We start from the raw sequence: 19856 nt of genomic DNA, 5'->3' as shown, positions 1-19856 counted from the left end.
AATCCAAGTCGTGCAGCGCCCAAGATACTCTTGGCGACACAGCCAGGCTGGTGACGTCTACAAAGAAGGCTGCAAACTAAGATGAAGATCCACATTGCGATACCCGACCGAGATCTATATGTTCTCCCATTGGTTCCAAGGCTCGGGGTACACTTGCTTGCCACGCGAACCGATGATCTTGTTTCTATTCCTGTTCAGTCACAGCCTGAATGCCTGGACGCTACATGTTGCAAGTATGACTTTGAGTCGCGTGGCATCATACGAGATGGCATTGGAGGCTTGACTTAGCTGTCGGGTTGGCTAAGTCAATGCCAGCCTTGTGGAAATAACACAATCAGCCTCTTTGATGATCATTTTCCCAACACTGCCCCATAACCTCAATATTGGCAGAGTAAAAATCTGAATATATGACAACGAAATATCTGCAGACTCCATGCTGGCACTGAGTTTACGGTCGCTTCACTAATGCTCTCTTGTACATTTGTTTCACGAAATTCACGACACTCGTTCAGTATGCGTCTACCCGAGAGGCTTTATGCGAAAGCTTCCATCAGCGACGATGCAAGTCGCCGTGACTCGCATGAGCTGCCGAGATTCTCGTTCGAGGGAGATGACAGGCCGCTGGTCAGCACTGAGCGTCTTTTCAATCAGTGGTCTCAGGATGAGGAGACGGCATACAATCCTGGGTTCAATGCGATAGAAAGTGCACTAAAACTGGAACAAGACATCATTGTAAGTGCAGATGTATATGCATCTATACAAAGGCTGACGCGTACTGCAGATCACCTGGGATGGTCCGAATGATCCTGCGAATCCTCTCAATTGGTCTCAGTCACGCAAGTGGGTCGTCACAATGCTCGGTGCGTCTGCTCACCACAGCTCCTTTGTATGCTGATCATACCGCTGACGCATTAGCAGTGTCAATGTTCACCTTTATCAGTCCTTTTTCTTCAACTATGGTCACTCCAGCATTGCCCGTCATCGCAGATGACTTTGACATACCCGAAGGTTTCATGCGCCAACTTGTCATGACAATTTTCCTCCTTGGTTATGCCCAGGGCCCTTTTGTATTGGCACCACTGAGTGAGATCTATGGACGAGTGACAGTCTTACAGTATGCCAACTTGATATACCTTGTGTTCAACACAGCTTGTGGCTTCGCACAGACTAAAGAACAAATGCTCGCCTTCCGCTTCTTAAGCGGCTTAGGTGGAGCAGCACCCCAAGCAGTAAGTTTATGTTCCACTTCAACACTCACACGCGAATACCTCGTGCACCTACTGACTGGTAACTAGCTTTGTAACGGTGTTCTTGCTGACACCTGGCGTAAAGAAGAACGCGGAAAGGGCCAAGCTATCTATGGCATGCTTACCTGGATCAGTCCTTGTGTAGCTCCCATTTGCGGTGCATACATCTCGCAAGGCGTAAGCTGGCGCTGGATCTTTTGGGCAACGTCCATCTTCACAGTGTTCGTCCAGGTCACCGCGTTCTTCTTTCTTCGCGAAACCTTCGCTCCGGCCATCCTGGCAAAGAAGGCAAAACTCATAAGGAAATCCCTCAAGGGCATCCGCAAAGATGTCGTCGTACGCACGGAGTACGAGACTGGCGATCGTTTTAGCAAAATCCTGCGCAAGCGGCTGATCTTGCCATTCATCATGATGTTCACACATCCGGCGACGCAAGCACCCTCCATATATCGCGCGTACCTCTACGGTGTGATGTACCTCATGCTCTCAACCTTTCCACTGGTCTTTGAAGAAGTCTATGATATGGACATTGGTCCCGCATCTCTTAACTACCTATCCATGTGTGCTGGCTTCATGATTGGGTTGCAGATCTCGCATCCACTCATGGACGGTGTAAGTGCCTACAAGTTGCCGTTCGGAAGTATTTCACTAACACCGTGTAGCTCTATGCTCGTATGAAGACATACTACAATGTCGAAGAAGGTCTCCCCGAATTTCGCGTTCCGCCCATGCTCATCGCCGGCATCCTCTGCCCCATCGGGCTGTTCATATACGGCTGGACCGCGCAAGCACGCGTACACTGGATTGTACCAAACATAGGCTGCGCTATCGTAGCCATTGGCATGATCATTGGTTTCCAGTGCAGCCAGGCGTATACCACGGATGCATACGAGGCGAAGTACGCCGCTTCAGCTGCGGCAGTCGGTGCGTTTATGCGTACGATGTGTGGATTCAGTTTCCCGCTATTTGCAGTGCAGATGTATGAAACTCTAGGCCTAGGATGGGGAAACAGCTTACTGGCTTTCATGACGCTCGGCTTGGCCCTAGCTAGTCCAGTATTGCTGTGGTTTTATGGGCCGAAATTGAGGGCTATGAGCACGAGGGGGTTGCTTTAGATGAGTGAGTAGAGCAGTGTAAACCATGATTTATGACTTATGAGTTTGCCCAGCGAGGAGTTCCGGGCAGCATTATTAGATATGATAGCACTTACCTTCAATAAGCAACACGTCTGTAAATCACAAGACACTTTCCAACAAAACTGCATCGGGCTATTACTTCGCTTCCAGAGACTTTCATCATTTATCTCTCGCAATAGCAGTTTGCTGTTTGACGCCGAGAACGTCATTCTGCACATTTGCCGGTTTCGGCATCCACTCCCCACACCAAAAACCCCACAGCCTCACGCGACTGCGAAATAACGAACGGACCGATCCACTAGCACGAGATTTGACAAGCGTTCTTTCCCTAGTCTGCACCACGGCAAAGCAGCTCGGTAGATACTCGGATAAGTGGTCCCTTCCTTTCCAAATTTCGAATGTATCATTGTCTACATCATCGTGAATATTTTCTTGTCGCTTGACTGTCAATTACAATCGCAGCTTCCATAGGCATTCCTCTCCAATATGCCATACTTGAGCTCACAGCCAAAGATCCTCATCGCAGGCGCTGGGATTGGCGGCCTCACGGCTGCGCTCTCGCTCCATGCAGCAGGTTTCACTGACATCCAACTCTTCGAAGCATCATCAACGCTGACGACACTCGGTGTTGGTATCAACGTGCAACCTTCAGCTGTTCTCATTCTGCGAAATCTCGGCCTGCTGGAGGCTCTGGAGAAGACTGGAATTCAAACGGCAGAGCTGAATTTCTACAACCGACATGGCGATTCTATCCTCAGTGAACCCCGTGGAAAACACGCTGGCTACGCTGTACCTCAGTTCTCGATCCACAGAGGCGAATTCCAGATGCTGCTGCTTAGTGCTGTGAAAGAACGTCTCGGCGAGGAGTCGGTGCATCTCAACCACGCCTTGACTGGCTTCGAGCAGACCGAAAAGAGCATTACAGCGCGATTTTCACAGCGACGAGATAATGCATCCGCCGAGCTATCTGGCATCTCTGGTGACATATTGATCGCAGCTGACGGGATCAACTCGACCGCACGACGTATTCTGTACCCCAACGAGGGTCCACCAAAGTTTTCGGGCCGTATGCTGTGGCGCGGATGTCTGAAACGCGAGCCGTATTTGACTGGCGCAAGTATGGTATGGGCTGGCCATGCGGATCAAAAGTTCATCGCGTACCCTATCTCACAACGTTCAGCAGACGAGGGCAAGAGTCTCGTGAACTGGATTGCGGAATTGCGCATCCGAGGAAAAGACGACGAGGACCTTACTCCGCCAAAGACTGATTGGACAAAGGCCGTCGACAAAAGCGTGTTTGAAGGACCGTTCGAGAGTTGGAAGTGCGGTGGTCTCGAGATGAAGGACTTGATTGATAAGACAGAGAAGGTGTTTGAGTTTCCTATGTCTGATCGTGACCCGGTTGAGAAATGGTCGTTTGGCAGGCTGACATTGTTGGGCGACGCGGCACACGCCATGTACCCCATTGGATCGAACGGCGCGTCACAAGCCATCATTGATGCAGAAACGTTAGCGAAGCATCTCGAAACCCGAACATCGGATGTTGTGGCGGCGCTCAAAGCGTATGAACTCGAGCGACTACCTCCCACAGCGAAGATTGTCATGGCAAACCGTGCGAACGGACCAGACCACGTCTTGCAGATGGCTGAAGAAAGAGCACCAGACGGATTCAAGAACATCTACGACGTTATTCCAAAGGATGAGTTGGAATCGATTGGGACCGCGTATAAAAAGGTTGCTGGATTCGAGATGGAGAGCGTCAATGTCAAGGCAAAGGAAACTGATGGGGAAAGCGAAAGACTGCAGCTCAAAAGCCCCAAGGATTGGATTTAAATGCCGGAATAGAGTTTTGTTCAGGCATGAGTACAGGAGGGATATCCCTCCGACTGATAGCTCGCAGGTATCCATTGGGAGCTTGGCCGGTCCTGAACAGCTGCACTACTCTCCCAGAGCTTCTAAATCGCTGAAAGCATACCGTGCCGGCACAGTGTACCAGCCCAACGTATTTATTCCCCCGTAGAAACTTGTTACAGCAACGCACCAATCGAATGTTGAGCCGCACCACCAACACAAGTCAGTTCTTGCTTAGGGCCGCAAAATGGTACGACAACGAATGGTCGTTGAAAGATGATAAGTAGCAAGCTGTTAAGCAGTCTTGCGAGAGGCCGGTGCATACTTTCCAAACACGAGCTCGCTGGTGCCGGTTTCAAGAGCCAACACAGCGAATTGACCGATGTTGCCAGCAGCATCGTCGCACGCAAACACTCGTCCGTCTGGCAGGTGAAATTACATGGCTTTCAACGTCGTGACTACTACTTAGCCACGTTGGCAATGCGCCTGTTTGAGACTCAACCAGTTGTGCTGTCCTTCCGGCAAAAGATGGCGACGCCCAAAACGGTCGCATGTCAATTTGTGCGACCCGAGCCATGGCGATGACGCAGCTGATAACACAAGGTCGCCCAATTCCCATATGTGGGCTATGCATTTCTTTGACTGACCTCCACTGCGGCCAGTCCTGGCGCTGAGACTATTACAGTTCGGAGTACGAGGACGTATCGCAGACAAAGCAACGTGTGACAAGCCGTTCACCTTGAAAGCCTCCTAATGACACTAACAGTATATGAGTATCGAGCTGCTCCTTGTATTGATACTTGAACTACTTCTGCAAGCTACTTCTCGTGTTGTAAGATCTCACTAGCCCTCGCCTTGATCTTCTGGACACCCAATCTCGCCTCGTTACAGCACACAACATGCCCGACCTCGAATCAATGCGCCGCCGACTATCCAGTATAGCAAAGCCTGTTCCAGAACTCACCACACCCCCATCTCACACGCACCCTGACGCCCGCCTTCTCGACCCAGATTTCTTCAATATCGGCGCGGACGACTTGACATGGTTTCACGAGGTCAACCTTGCCGTTCGCCATGAAATGGCCAAAACCACCGTTGCAAACGACTATATGCACATCCAGCGCGTCACCGTGTCAGCCTGGAATCTATACCAATCTGACGCATCCCAGCCATGGGCGCGCAATATCGATCCGCGCACCATCGTCGTCGCAGCTATGATATCCTCACTCGGTGCACCCAAATACACTGAAGAGCGCGAGCAGAATGAGAAGAAGTGCGGCTGCAGAAGACCAGATAGCCCTGATCTGATGCAGCATATTGAAGATCATCTACTCTTTGGCTTCCTCCGGCGTCTGGACTGTCCACCTGATGTTGCAGGCCCGGCAGCACTAATCGCCAGTCTCGTCAGTTTCTCTCGCGAGGTTGGCGATAAGGAGGAGATTCGCAAACAGTGTGAAGCTTATCCTGCACTAAGGTTTGTCCAGGATGCAGTCAGGTTGGACGACTTAGGGTGTGTAGGGATCGCGAGACTGGGCGCGCAGAACCAGCGGACAGTGCTCGAGATGGTGTATAGGATGGATGTGAGGTTGCTTCATTATATGGGACTGATGAAAACGAAGGGAGGCAGAAAGGAGGCGGAGAGAAGATGGGCGCAAATGATGGAGTTCAGGGAGGGGCTGCTGTGTCAAACTGACTGCTCTATGGGTCTGACGGATGATTAGAAAGTACTATACCAACTCATTGATGCCACAAGATCACTTGGACCTTCCTGTTGAAAAGAGAAATGGTAATTGTTATGAAGTCCGAATGCCGTAGAAGTAGGGGGAATGCATGTGCTGACAATAGGACTTTCTCTGATCTGGTGTATAAGCAGTAGATGGATGCTCTGACATAGCGCAAAGAGTGTGTGTCGTAAAGCCAAAGTCTGGCTGGTAGCGGAAAATTGAGGAGGTCTTCAGTCAAGCTTTGGCGGCGACTTGAGATATTTGTAGTCGGTGGTGTGCGCAAGCGGATAGCTCACGCCCTATCCTTGGTGATCGAGGGTGACTCATCAAAGGGCGATGCACATAGAGATCTTTAGACAGTCCTGCCCTTTAACTGCATTCGCGATCAGGAAGCAAGTTAGACGATAGAGCGAGCTTATACTGAGTGAAGAGCACAACAGCACGGCTGTGTATATGCATACATCTTGGCATAGGGAGGACTGGTGACACCGTGACAGCGCATCCTGGTAGAGCAACCTCTTGGACTTGACATCCACAAAAGAGTCTCAAGGTCTTAGCATTACGACGCCTCGTTCATCTCTCAAATATAAAATTTTTAGTAGCGAGGGATAGAGAATCGACGGGCAGCCATATCGTCCCTGAAGACTGCCCAGATGTGACCACAAGACAGAGAGAAGCCATCGTGATTTTGCAGAGCGAGTAAAGGCTGACAACAGAGCAACGTACCTGTACCTTGTCTCAATCTGACATACCGGTTCATGTAACAAGGGTATAGCAGTGATGGATTCGAACAATGACAGAATTCCTTCACAGTGAGAGACGATGTAGCACCAGCTTCGCAAGCCCGGTGCTCGGTGGTACTTCGGGCTAAAAGGCTGACTCATCATGGTCCAAGCGCCTCGCCTCCCCAGGTACTTAAGCCTGCCGCTCCCCAACCTTTGAAAGTCATACTTGCACGTCTTCCCCACCCCCACCTACAAGTTCCAGTTGCTAACTACATTCAGACCTTCTTTGGATGTCTGGGCTCAAGATTCCGGTTCATCTATCTTGATCAGCTGCATTGCACAGCGCGGACTGGTTGGGGTATGGCTTTCCTTCGGGGACGCCACAGGGGCAATTTTTGCTGGTCGTTCTTGCTACATGCAAGCTTTTTCATTGACTGCCGTTGCTATGAGCTCGGCGTTGAGGAAGAAGACGTTTGTGAAGCTGAGTGAGACGTAGGTAAGTTTCGTGCAATTGTCCTGCCGTGCGCGCAGAGGGACAAGCTTGGAACCTCGCTGTACTATTGTGTGATGCGCAAGCTTAGAGGTTGCGCAAGCTCAAGTCTGCTATATGTAACTATATGTAACTGTGTCAAGCTCGTCCATGGTATCTCTGTTGCCGCTCGTGTTTGTACAGCTCGCAAGCTGCGCGTCACCACGCGTACAGGTGTTTCTTGCGACAAGGCGCAAATCCGAGCTGCACGCTCTGCTTGGTTAAGAGCCGCGCAGTCAGAACCTCTTGCAAGGCTATCTCGAGGCGCCCGTGTATGTAGCAACGAGCTTCGTAGTGTGTATTACTCCCTCACGCTGTGCGTGATCTCAACCTGCCTTGTCTGTACCCTCGCGCCCGCCCTGTGTGTCTGAGACCCTGCCGGTATCCTCAAGCTCGACTCCAGCATCGCTCTCAAGCTCCACGAGCTCTCCTGCACCTTCTCCACCCGCTTTTGCCTCTTCCAGTGCGCGATACTTCCTCCGTTTCTTCTTGTCGCTGCTGGCCTTCTTCTTGCTGATCTCTCTCCCTTTGACCTTTGTTCTAGCCTCGTCGCCGAGCTCAAGCTCCTCTATTCTATCCTGCAACAGCTTTCTTGCGACCTTGCGATTCAGCGCTCGGCTTCGTGTGTCTTGGTACTTGACAACAATGCCCGTTGGAATGTGCTTGAGTTGCACGGCCGATGACGTCTTGTTGATCTTCTGTCCGCCTGGACCAGAGCCCTTGAGGAAGTTCTCTATGATCTCAGATTCGGGGATTACGCGCCGCGGAGGAAGCTGTTTGGAGAGGAGGAGTGCGCTGCTGTGGAAGGCATGGCGGAGAGTGTGGTAGACAGACAGGCGCTGGCGCAGGAGCGCTGTGACAGGCGTGAAGATTGGCATTGCCGTGTTTCTATGTAAATCAATCATGTATGAACATGGTAGGTGCCAACACAGTGTTGCTACAGCAGCTTGTAGACGTATAACTATGGGTTCCGTGAAATGACGCGCCCAATCTGCTCGCGCCTCTTCCCCGGGCCCTTCCGCGAACGCCAAATGTGAAATGACATGACAACGTCCTGTCCCTGAACGCAACCAGACCACGCCTGTAAACGCACGTACATACGAATTGACTCCACGACACGCCCAATCACACAACTACGCTCTTCAGAACCTTCAAACGGCTCGTCGCATGCCCGACTCAGCAACAGTCGCAACCGCGCTTCTTCTCGCCGCCGCCTCCGGTCTCCTGATCGCTGCAATGCTGTACCCGTCCGCCATGCTACGCTGGTTCCAGCGCAAGCGATACCAATATGAAGTCACATTCTCTCTATACATGTTGACTTCGACTGAGAAGTTCATCTTCAGTACGCGCTCTCCGCCTCCATTCACCAAATCGAATACATTACTCTGCTGTCACTCCCCCCCTACACGCTCGCACAAGCAGAACAGGCATAGCAACGCAGAGCCACGATGCTAACATGATTACGCAGACTCGGTGCTCTTCCTCCTCCTCAGCCTGCTCATCATCGCCGCCTCCCTGTACCTTCCCGAACACCTCAGCATCATCGCAAGCCGCATCTTCTATTACTACAGTGGCAACGAGAACGCACACTCGGGTCACACAAACAAACCGATTGGCGCACCAGCGCCGGGTCACGGCGCCGGACTTGCGGGCAATGGAAGGGGGTTTATGGAGCCGTGAGCGTTGCGTTTTGTTAGCGGTTGGACGATCGACACGACTGGATTATGGAACTGTGAGTCCTGCGATTGCTGGGATGTTGGCATCAGGATGGAATCCTTCAGAATTTCGCATGGGAAGGCGTTGGGCATACGGAGTTGATGTGACTGTCAATGAAGGCTCTGGGATGCTGTGACTGCGATAGATACTACCTAATTATAATACTGCACATGAGAGTTTCATGAGACTGTTCTACGGAGTGATGCCCACTCGTGGAACTGTCAAGGTAGAGGATATCATGATATATTGCACTGCGACGTTGGACGCTCTGTCAGTATCCACAAAGGAACGTGTCCCTCACCGAGACAGCCGCTGTGCCGTGCAGAATTTGCTGAATACGAATATATGAGCATTGAAGGTAAACTATGTATCGCAGCTAGAGTATGTTCGCCTCAAAGGACCAGCAGCTGCCACCCAATGCATGTACTTATGCGGAACACGTCTGATAAACCAAGCTCGATACAATGTACACATGTAGTAGAAACGTACTGTCGTAGCGTCGTGAGAACAAGCATAAAGCTCGGACAGAACCGAAAGATAGCGTATACCAGAAGCAATCTAGCACTTGAATGCGCTAGAGCCAGGTCCTAGCCAAAGACTGTCCGAACTGCGCGCTCGAGTGTAAGGGGGTCATAGTCGTCAAGGGTGATGAGAGCCGGGAAGTCGGAAACTGCTTGTTCGTGTACTGCCATCTGAGCACCCTTGCTGATAATGGCCAAGAGAACGACAGGTACCGATACCATCGATGAATCCTTTTCGACCATGCGTGCAATGCCTCGGGCGAACTTGAGTTGCCGCCCAAAGGCCTCCGGGTTGTGACCGAGCACGTTCTCAGTAGCGCAGATGACAACAAGCACAACCCCGCTTGCAGATAAGAAATAAGGATGTAAGTCGGTCATGCCGAGCTCCATGCGGAACGGCACGTGGCGGACTGCCCTCGGGAGCGCCCGTCCGAGCGGCTCAAACGGATCCATGTCCTTGACCAGTGTCGTCGACGGCGAGTGAGGTACTACAGGTGTAAACAGGGTAATGACCTCTGCCTCGTTGAGACTTCTCAGGCGACTCAGTATATGCGAAGGGCACCGAACCAGAACGGCTTTGCCAGCAGTTGGCTGCTGCGAGTCGGCTCTCGGTGAACACCTCAGTTTGTATTCGCCCATTTCGATCGTTTCTTGACTTCAGGTGAGGGAGGCAGCGGCGTGTTGTTGGTTCTCCACGATTGATCAAATAGTTGATCGTAGTCGTTCTTTGTATGTCGTGCTTGAGGCGCTCACGAAGCTTCTTGCCTGAGCGATGTTCTTTGGTGGAAGCCCACAAGACGCTCGAGAGAAGGTTGATGTAGCAGATGTACGACGCCTGATAATACAGGTGCTTTTAGACTGCTTCGTGGCTGAGAAAGGGCCAGGAGACTAATTGTAAGTTGCGAAAAAGTGTGCCGCCGGGAGAAACTGCAGTGATGTGGTGTGAGAAACATTCACAGAGCATCCTGTAGTTATATCCGTCAGTATACCGCTCATCATCCTTTGCGTGCCACAGCATATGAAAACGAGACTGTGGTACAAGAAGTACGCATGCTCTGTGAGAGTTGAAGGGCAGGTATTCGAGTCCGCTAACCAGCAGTCAGCGAACGAACGGCTGCCGTCTCCAGGAAGCCCTGAGCCATCGCTGACACACAACATGAGTAGGCCTGCGGCGTGGGTTACACAGAGGAAGTGTGTGATAGTCTTGAACGGATATTGCTTTGGCCGGTCATGGAACGTTGAGCGAAGCGAAGGTCCTTCTTTACTAGTGTCCTTGCGAGAGGCAGACCAAGTATAGCGTGGCAACTACGAATGGAACTCCTCAGCTCTGCTGAACACCAAAATACGTCGAAATGCCAAATGAGCTGAAAACATCTCCTTCTGTTTGGGATCGAAGACAAGGTCTGCTGCTCATGGCTCAACACCCTCCCCGCCGGCCTGAGCAAGGATCCCTGAGCAAGAGCTGGTCACTGAAAGTGAGCACCCAGCCAGTGACCGAATAAAGATCAGCTGCATCTACCCGCCAGACGCATGGCGTGGTTTACTCTGCGTGTGGCGTACGGGGGTCAGTACGATTTGAGCGGGCTGTGCAGCACCGTTGTCAAATTGAACGCTGACGAACAGGGTATTTGGCCATTCATGGAACCAGAAATGCGCGCTAGCCGATGATGAATATCATTCAATGCTGATTGTGTAACGTGATATATGCGGCGACGGGCATCTGCAATGCATGCTCTGTATCAAGGCGAATCTGCGTGACATCTGCAAGATACTTTGCATGACTGGCGGTGGACAACCCGCGACGGACTAGCCGAGTGCTGTGCTCCGTAGGGGGTGCCAATGCGCAAGACAAATCGTAAAGCGTGTGGTGACATCCGCTCACGATGAACCCTGATCAGATATCCGATGCAATCGAACGGCGACACAGAACGTGGTTTAGCAATGTGTGAGGATGTGAATAACGGCTGGTTGTTGTTGCCTCGCTTATTTAGCGTCCCAGGGGCAGGCGCGATGAAGCTGTAAACACCATGACGACGCGCTCAAGTGACCTGTCACTTTAGGCGGTAATGCGCTCTTTATCAACTGGTGGCGCAATGAAATCATAATGCCATTCATTGCTGGTATGTCATTGCTTCAGCTAAGGCGTACTGATCTAACACCGTAATAGAGGAGCAGCCTTCGCTGGGTGACGCGCTAGAGTCGTTGCATAAGGGCACGTATCATGATCAATGCGCATATGCAAGAGACAGCAGAGCTAACACAGTGCAACAGCATCACAGACTACTCCAAAGCAACGGACCGTCAAAGTCTCTGCGATTGTTGACTACGTCTGTCAACACGCGTTTGCCGATGGTCTCGACGAGGAAGCTCTAGAGACTGTCGTACACATTGCGACAAGGAAGTCAGAATTAGATCAGACGAGTGTTACAACGTTGATCAAAAACCTGTACCCCGCGCAGCAGGTAGCCGGCGATGTGATCGTCACTATAGTAGCCGCACTAGGTCAGGGTAAAGGTAAACCATCACCAGCCACGCAAGACAGCCTCGTAAGGTGGCTCGTGCTCGTACACGAGATCATTGAGGATGCCAACATTCTCTCTAGACTGTATGGTGTCCTATTTGGGATGTTGGACACGATCAGTATCAGGTCTGCAACTACACTAATGATTCTTTGACAGCTCAAGCTGACCCGCACAGAACATCACTGTGCCATCTGCTGTCTTTGATCACACGTAGGAAACATGTGAAACCCTTCAGAATCCAGCAACTGTGCGTTTGACAGACCCAAATGCGGCAATCCGTCCGGCGAGAGTGTGGGCTGACCAGACTCACAGTCTCGATTTGTCCCGCGGCCTTGGAAACGAACCTGCCCTTCAAGGCCTTCTCCGCGTTTACAAGGACTACTACCCAGACATTATTCTTGGAATCGCGTCCACGAACCGGAAGTCGTTCGCACCGGTAAGAATCCGTTCACACTGTGTAATGTTGGACGCAAAGCGGGGATGTTCTGGCAGGGCTGCAGCTTCACGTGTTACACCGTTGATCAGTACTGACGGCATAGCAACCTGACATAGAGTGGCGAACTAGGGTGCGTACAATCCAAGAAGCTCGCACCGCGGCAGCCGACTCCACAATTGGACGGCATGATGGCTTCAAGGTTCTTCGACGCGGACCAAAGCGAACAAAAGCATCGGTGTTGCCCGATGTCCATAGTTATCACTCTGTTGAGGTCGGTTCTTCCAATACCTGCATTCGTCCTCTAATTACTGACATATGACAGAGCTCTGTGACACTAGAAGGTATCGATGGCGTCGAGGCCTTTGTAGGAAAGCTTGACAGGATCGAGCCTCCTGGGCAACTCATCTCTTTTCTCACAGACCCACTTCTGCAGAAATATGTTGAATTGAAGCCGTCACCAGTTTTATCCACGAGAATAGACCTATGGCTCGCGACATGTCTCGAAGAGCAACTCAGTGCTGCAGCTTCGAAGGCCGAGGATACTGCTTTCTTGGCCGAATTGCTTCACGGTCTTTTGCATCATGCACGGTATACTAAGGTGTGTATCATAACAAGTCGATATTGCATTTGCTGACCACTACGCAGGGGCTGCTGTCCATTGTCCCAGCCTTCATGAAAGAGTACCTTGCGGGTTGGAATGGTTACGACCACGTCGATGTTATCCTAGGTCTACTTGCCTACATCCCAGGAGACTCCTTCGAAGATGTTCATGCGGAGTACATCTCTCAAGCAGAGCGCGTGCTGTTGAGTAGCGGCCCATCATCGTACCCTTATCTGGCCAATTTCTACACAGATATGCTGCGTCATCGCATTACCAACCTTGCCGTGCAAGAGCCTGAGCGTCGTCAACCTGCGCTCAGCTCACCTGGGCAGCAGTTTCTGAAAGATTCGGTCTCACATTTCGCAACACTGTCGACTTCTCTGCTTCTGTCTTCATCTTCAGAGATGGAAACTGAAGTCGTTTCCTCCATTCTCGTCTACTGGGAACTGCTTTCCGCATCTTCCAAGCCGCACGTCATCCCGATTTCGCTTCCACCAATGCATCTTGTTTATCATATGATGCAAAGTCCATCGGCTGATGTAGTGTCCCGAATCTGCGGCATCATCGGTAGTTACAAGCAGGCTTTCGACGCGCACCCCAGGCCGGTCAAGTACTACTATCCAAGCGAGGTGACAGACGGGCTCAACTGGTGCTTGCGCGATGTCTACAACCTCTTCTGGGTAGCTCGTGGTCTCGCAGTCGCGGAAAATAAGTCCCTTGGGATGCATTGTACACCGTCACTACGCTCATCGCTTAACGACTATCTAAAAGGTCTGAATCACGAACACGCCATCGGACATGCTTTCAATCTGTCAAACAACGCGTGGCTTGCATCGATGTCTTCTGCAGCATGGCGTGCACTCGAGAATCGAGAGATCAACAAGGAAGGGTATGATCTGGCTAGTATTAAGCGGCATGCAGGCCCTGTAAGTCAGCAGAGCTTGGCATCTCTGAGGGAAGGGGGTGTCAACGTAGAATGGGATGGCGCCAGTGGATACAAAGTGTTTGTACTGAACTGGCTGGCCGAGCGCGGACTGGGAGGGTTGAGGGAGCTAATGTTTGCTACTGTCACGGATCTCAAAGCAGGGCAAGCAAGTAACACATAGCGCAATGAATGGACGTCGAGCATAACAGGCTATCTTCTTGTGTTTGATAAGCCTTCATCAACTCTGCAACATCGCACGTTCGGCAACAACTCACATCAAAATTAGTAAGACGCTCCCAACGATGCTGAAGTCGCATGCAACGCGTCTCATCAGCCACAGAAAGCAAGTATATTTTTGGTGTTGAGCGTGGAATTGTGGCTGAGCAACGTCATGCAAGGTCTCGGTCCCATCCGAAAGCGCCGAGGATGCCGACTTACCCTTTTCACCCTTTCACGCGACATCATCTAATGATCGTCCGGTTGCCCCAAGCTTGCTGGAAGCAAACTTTATACAGGCATGGCAAGACTCACGATCAGGCGTGTTGCAGATCGATGTCCAGTTGTCGTCCAACCAGTACTGGTGTTATGCACGCCCAGACAACAACGCACCGCTGCCACCATATGCCTGTTTGAACTTCCGGCATTACCCTTCTGACATGCCTCGAATCACACTCCGCTAACAAACAAACTTCACATTCAGCAACCCTGCCACAGGCTTTTCTTCGATCCCTGTCAGTTGTTTCGACATGGCGCAGCCGAGTCGCATGACCTCATACCTAAGCTTGTGTGCCAATACCACGCGTCGCGCAAGTCTGGGGAATGAGCATCGGCTTTGCGCTGCGAACACGCTACGGGTAACGGCAGGGGGCGAGACTCTAGACTCGCATCAGCCCAGGTGCATTGCGCAGGGCTATGGACCCTTGTGTGCGTAGTGAACGTGGCTGACGTTGTTGGCTTGACGTTTGCGTCTCTGCTGGAAACCTGTTCGCATAGGTTTGAAGACGTAGGTATATAACTCTCGCAGTCATAAGCAGCAGAAGCAGTATTCCATCCAAACCCACACAGGCAAACACCTCCAAACAGCCTTTCACACTCACATACGCCTCATCATTCTCACACAGGGTTGACGCCATTGAGCAACAGCCGCAATGATCTTCTCACGCCTCCTCTCTATTATCCTGCGCGTCGCTCAATTTGTCTTCGCAACAGTAGTCCTCGGCCTTACAGCATACTTCATGTACGCGCGCGAACGTCGGGGAGTGGGCCCCTTCGGACGCACCATTTTCGCCATTGTGTGGTCTTCACTCTCCATCATAGTTTCCATCGTCTGGATTATCCCCACCAAGTCGTCGATGGCATCGTATGGCTCTGATTTGCGTACGCTACCCTCCCCACCCTTATGCTAACACACCAAGAGATGAACTAACATACATCAGTCTTCACAGCAGGTTGGGCCGCCGTATTCGCTGTGCTAGTCATATGGTTCAACGGCGCTGGATGTGGAAGCGCGTGGGCGTGGAGCGGCCTCAGCTTGAGTCGCAGCAACTATTGCGGTCAGTGGAAGGCGGCGCAGGCGTTCTCCTTCTTGAGCTTGGTTGTCTGGTTTACGACCTTCGTGCTCGGTGTCATTACTTACCACCGAATCAATGAAGGCACTAGGTAAGTGCCATGTCAATTGAAATGTAAACTAGCGCTAACAGTGATACAGACAGGGCTGGGGTCGTCGCTCGCGTGTCTAGACATAGAGTAAAGTGAGAATTGGGGAGTCGATGTTTGTGCCAGGCTGTTTGGAGTCTTGCGTGCTCGCCTGACTTCCAAGTATGGTCCCTGGGTCTCGTTGGTTGATTTGAGTTCGCTTTACGAAGTCAACGATATCTGTTCAGCGATGGACCGTCACACGAGTGATTTCTCGAGATTATGACACCTAATGTTTTGTATACCAATGAGGCAAGCTTGCATTAAGATTTCACTACTATTTGTATGCAAAAGGTGATGTTTATACCAGCCATGACATAGCCCAAAGACAAACACTGCAAATAACTTGGTTGTAGTTGTGGTGGAACGTTGCTGTTTTTCACCTTCCAACAAGACCAACGTTTAGGGTGCGTATTCTTCGACTCCGTTCCTATCGACTCTCACATACTTCTCTTTATCCATACCATGTGTTGCACGTAAATGGCAGGTGTTCTCATAGCGACAGAAGTTGAAGTCACGTTCGTTGGCGCATTGATGGCCCAGATCTACTCGTCGTCAGAATTTATCTTTCTCAGCATCAGGGGCTAACTCACAGCAGTCAACGTCTTCGCAGTACCTATTATTGCAGGCTAAGCTGCGGGCTTTATAACGCAGGGCATTTAGCTCGCCTGGGCTGAGTTTGGGCTCATGCTGGAAATGGCAAAATTTGCCTTGTGCGCATGAACCGCCTAGATGAAAGTTGTTGCACATCTTTTTTCCACTCTTCTTCATACGAGAGTCGAGACTGTCCCCAGAGTTTCGATCGCGAGCCGGCAGTGGCTCGTCAAGTCTTTGTTCTTTCTTGTTGAAATAAGCGTACTTCTTCTTTGCGTTTGCTTTGAGGCCAGTGGTGGGCGCAATCGAGATACTCTTCGTACGCTCGGTAGTGATCTTGCCAACGCTAGCCCAAGTAGAATCCTCACTCGATTCGGTGGCTGACACGGAAGGTGCAGGTGTACTTGGTGAGGGGCTGACTACCGCTGGTAATGCAGACGCTGCGGGAGGCGTTCTGTTTGTCATTGTACGTACTGGTGGTGGAATTGAGGCCGCAGCTACCGCAGAACTGACAGCAGGAGCAGAATCAGGTAAGGGTTCTTTTTTGAAGACATCATCGAAGTTGGCATGTTTGAAGTTCGGCAATTCCGTGAATCCTCTGTACGCTGGGGTAGATTCGAGAAGGGTGATACGGCTCGCTTTAGCTTCATTGTGCTTGAATTGATCGAGGTTTAGGAGATAGCCGGCGTCGTGACAGCCACCAAAAATGATATGGCGGCAAGTGGGGTTGTCACTGAAGGTGCGCAGCATTTCTATCTTGCTATCAGCTCATGAACATTCTCGTTCCAGGCGTTGGACGCACCTTTAATCTTGTGGTCTGCTCGTTCTTTGCCTTGACCGACATCAATAATACTAAATAAAGACTGATTGACGCTGAATCGCTGAGCGAAGGAGCGGAGCTCCTGAGGATGGCGTAGCAACCCAACCTGCTGTAGTTTGAAAGCTAGCTTGTCGAGGCTCAGATAAACCTGAACCATGATTGGCCAGGTCCCAGAGTTGTTGTACAGAGACGATATGTGATTGTGAATAGCACGGTGCAACCGGGACGCAGCTTCTGAGCCACCGTCACCAGCAGCTGCCTGCAGAAGGGCATCTTGGAACTAACGATAGTTAGTGCAGGCTATCGAAGGGTGTGAGAGGTTGCCAGTTGTGAGGATACAGGGTAATTTCACGGTAAGTCGTTTCACATCGATACTAAATGGAGCCTGTCGAAGCGCAGACTGTCGATTGCACTCAGACGAAAACGAGACTAGAAGCTTATACACTTACGATAGCACCATCTCCATCGATAAGCGCGAGGACGAAAGAGCTAGCATCCTGTAAGAGTTAGTCAGTACAGGCATTCGCAGTACGGAATATTGCCGTGAACTGCTAACGAGAGCAATGTATGAGGATCTGGGCTGTGATACGATGACCGATAATCACTCGAAGGTAGAAATACAGTGGAAGTAACGCATGCGATGGGATCGAGTTCGTTCTTACCAGCTTGCGCTCCTGTTCAATCATAGCTCTCTGCGCATCTTCGACTTTACTCTGATAGTTTCTCCTGCTATCCTTTTCACTCAGATAGTCGCTCTTCACATCGGCATGCTCTTGAAGGAGACCTGAGAGCTTCTCAATAAGTTCCTGTGCTTGTTAGTGTAGGCACGCCTACATGTTCCGCATCGGCTGCGCTTACGTTTACGAGATTGTCTCTCGCATGATCAGCTGCTCGAAAACTCTCCATCTGCCTTAGATAGTGGGTTAGATCGTAGTTCGCCATATTGAGGATTCCGACCATGTGGCTAGGCAAGGTCTACAAAGCACACTCTGGCTGTGAAGGTTACTTGCGCGTCTTTACGGTCCACGGACAGAGGCAACAACAGCGCGTGTGCGGGAGCTAAGCGCTAGCTCGTCTAAGAAGGAAGTGGGGTCAGTCACAGATGCCTCTTGATAGAACGTGAAGGCCAGAGGGTGTAGAAAGTATCCTTTAGTATGGCAAACGAGGATCGATACAACTCAACAAGGCGCAGTCATTCTCTGCACGTAGTTGCTGTGGTGCGGGGCACAGGCGGGCGAGCGTATCGCCCGCTGGACGTGGCACACAAAGGGAACGAGAACACTCAGCCCAGCTGCTCATGCAGCATGCGGCGTCCCGATCGTATCAGCGACGCGTACGAAGCACACAAGGGGACCTAGAAGCTTCGCGCAATTCACCGGTCATTTGCTTGCAGCAACATGCTAGACGATGATGCACTGCTTCGACAGCGCTTACTGTACAGGACAATAATGCAATGCTTACCCAAGAACTAACACGCAGCGGATGTGGAGCCAGAGCCTGTGCATGCACATACTGTAAGATAGAGCATGCGTTCATCAAAAGCACCGAAAGAAGGGACGTTTCGCGACTAAGAGCCGTTATTAACGCCGTGCAGCTCTGCTGGAGCTTCCCCACAAAATGACGCTGATCTCATTAGTGCTGCTGACAACACATCACGAAAGCATTCCACACACGAACTACTTACATAAATCGTAGCGGCAATTGAATGACAATTGCCTACAGAACACGATATCCGATCTCGAGCCTCTTCAGAATCCCTTTAATCCTAAGTTCTCGTGACATTGCACCCTTCCTGTGACTACTTATCATGGCTACCAGCAAGAAAGACACCAGCAGCCCTCCATACGAGCTGCTCTATTGGCCTGGCATCCCAGGACGAGGAGAATTCATTCGACTAGCCTTCGAAGCCGCCGGTGTATCTTACAAAGATACCGCTAACGAGACCGAAGATGGTATGTACAAACCATTAGCTCGACACAGTCGACACAGCAACCCACTGCAATAGCTTCCGACTGCATAACACGACTTCGAGCTGACAGGTACAGGCGTCAAAGCAATCGTATCTCTCATCGATCCTTCCTCCACTGGCGCAGACGGCAACCCGCCTGTGTTCGCACCTCCCGCGCTGCGCGTCCCCGGCGAAGGTTTGAACGGCGAACCGCTCCTGCTGTTCCAAACGCCCTCGATCCTGTCATACCTGGGTCCCAAACTGGACCTCGCAGGCGCCAACACGGCGGAGCAGCATTGGATCCTGTCGTACGCGCTGACCGCGCTAGACCTCAATAACGAGGCGCACGACACGCACCACCCTGTTGCAACGGGAAAGTACTATGAGGACCAGAAGGAGGAAAGCCTAAAGAAAGCGGCAGATTTCAGGGAGGCTCGGATTCCAAAGTTTCTGGATTTCTTCGAAAGAGCACTGAAGGGCAATGAGGGGAAGGGGATGGGGAAGTACTTGGTGGGTGAGAAGCTGAGTTATGCGGATACGACACTGTGGCATGTGTTGAGCGGACTGCTGTTTGCTTTTCCGAAGGAGATGGAGGCTAGGAAGGGTGACTTCAAGCTGTTGTTTGGGACCTTCTTTGAGAGTGTGCAGGGGGCAAGTGGGGTTAAGGAGTATTTGGCGAGCGACAGGAGGAAGCCGTTTAGCAACGGCATATTCAGGCATTACCCTGAGCTGGACCGTCAGTAGAGCGGAGAACACTGAGAGTCAAGAGTGACCGTCACAAAAAAAGAACTCAATTGCAGTGGTATCTTGAAAGGGTGCCCATCGCGGGCTCATATCATCTCATTCCATTTTGATGCCGGATACAT

General features: G+C 51.2%; 9 protein-coding genes across 9 annotated transcripts; 6 read left to right on the top strand and 3 right to left on the bottom strand.

Moving 5' to 3' along the window:
• The first annotated feature begins 377 nt into the window (after positions 1-377).
• Positions 378-2532, top strand: C7974DRAFT_100734 (MFS multidrug transporter-like protein). Its single transcript, XM_046134838.1, has 5 exons — positions 378-732; positions 782-860; positions 919-1229; positions 1296-1859; positions 1910-2532. Exons 1-5 carry the CDS (start codon positions 466-468, stop codon positions 2360-2362), a joined length of 1674 nt encoding a protein of 557 aa, XP_046001373.1. The 5' UTR covers positions 378-465; the 3' UTR covers positions 2363-2532.
• Positions 2533-2667: 135 nt separating this feature from the next.
• Positions 2668-4363, top strand: C7974DRAFT_100721 (uncharacterized protein). Its single transcript, XM_046134836.1, has one exon. The coding sequence runs from the start codon at positions 2870-2872 to the stop codon at positions 4214-4216; it is 1347 nt and encodes a 448-aa protein (XP_046001372.1). The 5' UTR covers positions 2668-2869; the 3' UTR covers positions 4217-4363.
• A 613-nt stretch (positions 4364-4976) lies between these two features.
• Positions 4977-6229, top strand: C7974DRAFT_100719 (uncharacterized protein). Its single transcript, XM_046134835.1, has one exon. The coding sequence runs from the start codon at positions 5134-5136 to the stop codon at positions 5953-5955; it is 822 nt and encodes a 273-aa protein (XP_046001371.1). The 5' UTR covers positions 4977-5133; the 3' UTR covers positions 5956-6229.
• A 1309-nt stretch (positions 6230-7538) lies between these two features.
• On the bottom strand, positions 7539-8468 carry C7974DRAFT_430855 (RF-1 domain-containing protein; the record flags this gene model as incomplete). Its single annotated transcript, XM_046144731.1, has 2 exons — positions 7539-8051; positions 8466-8468. 2 exons carry the CDS (start codon positions 8466-8468, stop codon positions 7539-7541), a joined length of 516 nt encoding a protein of 171 aa, XP_046001370.1.
• Positions 8469-9515: 1047 nt separating this feature from the next.
• C7974DRAFT_430854 (uncharacterized protein) lies at positions 9516-10088 on the bottom strand (the record flags this gene model as incomplete). Its single annotated transcript, XM_046144730.1, has 1 exon — positions 9516-10088. The coding sequence occupies one exon, from the start codon at positions 10086-10088 to the stop codon at positions 9516-9518; it is 573 nt and encodes a 190-aa protein (XP_046001369.1).
• Positions 10089-11553: 1465 nt separating this feature from the next.
• Positions 11554-14181, top strand: C7974DRAFT_446903 (Mis6-domain-containing protein; the record flags this gene model as incomplete). Its single annotated transcript, XM_046145614.1, has 7 exons — positions 11554-11569; positions 11721-12096; positions 12147-12218; positions 12284-12407; positions 12511-12678; positions 12730-13005; positions 13053-14181. The coding sequence occupies 7 exons, from the start codon at positions 11554-11556 to the stop codon at positions 14112-14114; spliced, it is 2094 nt and encodes a 697-aa protein (XP_046001368.1). The 3' UTR covers positions 14115-14181.
• Positions 14182-14824: 643 nt separating this feature from the next.
• C7974DRAFT_100588 (uncharacterized protein) lies at positions 14825-15928 on the top strand. Its single transcript, XM_046134834.1, has 3 exons — positions 14825-15310; positions 15370-15592; positions 15642-15928. The coding sequence occupies exons 1-3, from the start codon at positions 15082-15084 to the stop codon at positions 15670-15672; spliced, it is 483 nt and encodes a 160-aa protein (XP_046001367.1). The 5' UTR covers positions 14825-15081; the 3' UTR covers positions 15673-15928.
• C7974DRAFT_385336 (uncharacterized protein) lies at positions 15884-18410 on the bottom strand. The gene is made up of 6 exons (XM_046140940.1): positions 17901-18410; positions 17705-17848; positions 17492-17539; positions 17025-17322; positions 16222-16974; positions 15884-16173 (listed from the first exon to the last, which is right to left on the bottom strand). The coding sequence occupies exons 1-6, from the start codon at positions 18000-18002 to the stop codon at positions 16031-16033; spliced, it is 1488 nt and encodes a 495-aa protein (XP_046001366.1). The 5' UTR covers positions 18003-18410; the 3' UTR covers positions 15884-16030.
• A 181-nt stretch (positions 18411-18591) lies between these two features.
• Positions 18592-19817, top strand: C7974DRAFT_100539 (uncharacterized protein). The gene is made up of 2 exons (XM_046134832.1): positions 18592-18994; positions 19088-19817. The coding sequence occupies exons 1-2, from the start codon at positions 18850-18852 to the stop codon at positions 19732-19734; spliced, it is 792 nt and encodes a 263-aa protein (XP_046001365.1). The 5' UTR covers positions 18592-18849; the 3' UTR covers positions 19735-19817.
• The last annotated feature ends 39 nt before the right edge of the window (positions 19818-19856 follow it).

Source organism: Boeremia exigua (genome assembly GCF_020726555.1).
Source record: "Boeremia exigua strain MPI-SDFR-AT-0100 chromosome Unknown C7974scaffold_2, whole genome shotgun sequence".
In the NCBI taxonomy this organism is placed as follows: Eukaryota; Fungi; Ascomycota; class Dothideomycetes; order Pleosporales; family Didymellaceae; genus Boeremia; species Boeremia exigua.
Note: the sequence above shows the minus strand (reverse complement) of the source record. Positions and strands in the feature narration are given on the sequence as shown.

Bases quoted from the DNA above. Each gene is read 5' to 3' on its own strand.
- C7974DRAFT_385336 (XM_046140940.1), bottom strand. From the start codon at position 18,002: ATGGTCGGAATCCTCAATATGGCGAACTACGATCTAACCCACTATCTA. The intron at 17,849-17,900 runs GTAAGCGCAGCC...TAACAAGCACAG, and splicing joins CGAGAGACAATCTCGTAAAC to GAACTTATTGAGAAGCTCTC. The intron at 16,174-16,221 runs GTGAGTTAGCCC...GACGACGAGTAG, and splicing joins CTGCGAAGACGTTGACTGCT to ATCTGGGCCATCAATGCGCC.
- C7974DRAFT_100721 (XM_046134836.1), top strand. From the start codon at position 2,870: ATGCCATACTTGAGCTCACAGCCAAAGATCCTCATCGCAGGCGCTGGG.
- C7974DRAFT_100734 (XM_046134838.1), top strand. From the start codon at position 466: ATGCTCTCTTGTACATTTGTTTCACGAAATTCACGACACTCGTTCAGT. The intron at 733-781 runs GTAAGTGCAGAT...CGCGTACTGCAG, and splicing joins AACTGGAACAAGACATCATT to ATCACCTGGGATGGTCCGAA. The intron at 861-918 runs GTGCGTCTGCTC...ACGCATTAGCAG, and splicing joins GTGGGTCGTCACAATGCTCG to TGTCAATGTTCACCTTTATC.
- C7974DRAFT_100719 (XM_046134835.1), top strand. From the start codon at position 5,134: ATGCCCGACCTCGAATCAATGCGCCGCCGACTATCCAGTATAGCAAAG.
- C7974DRAFT_100539 (XM_046134832.1), top strand. From the start codon at position 18,850: ATGGCTACCAGCAAGAAAGACACCAGCAGCCCTCCATACGAGCTGCTC. The intron at 18,995-19,087 runs GTATGTACAAAC...TGACAGGTACAG, and splicing joins CGCTAACGAGACCGAAGATG to GCGTCAAAGCAATCGTATCT.
- C7974DRAFT_100588 (XM_046134834.1), top strand. From the start codon at position 15,082: ATGATCTTCTCACGCCTCCTCTCTATTATCCTGCGCGTCGCTCAATTT. The intron at 15,311-15,369 runs GTACGCTACCCT...AACATACATCAG, and splicing joins ATCGTATGGCTCTGATTTGC to TCTTCACAGCAGGTTGGGCC. The intron at 15,593-15,641 runs GTAAGTGCCATG...ACAGTGATACAG, and splicing joins CGAATCAATGAAGGCACTAG to ACAGGGCTGGGGTCGTCGCT.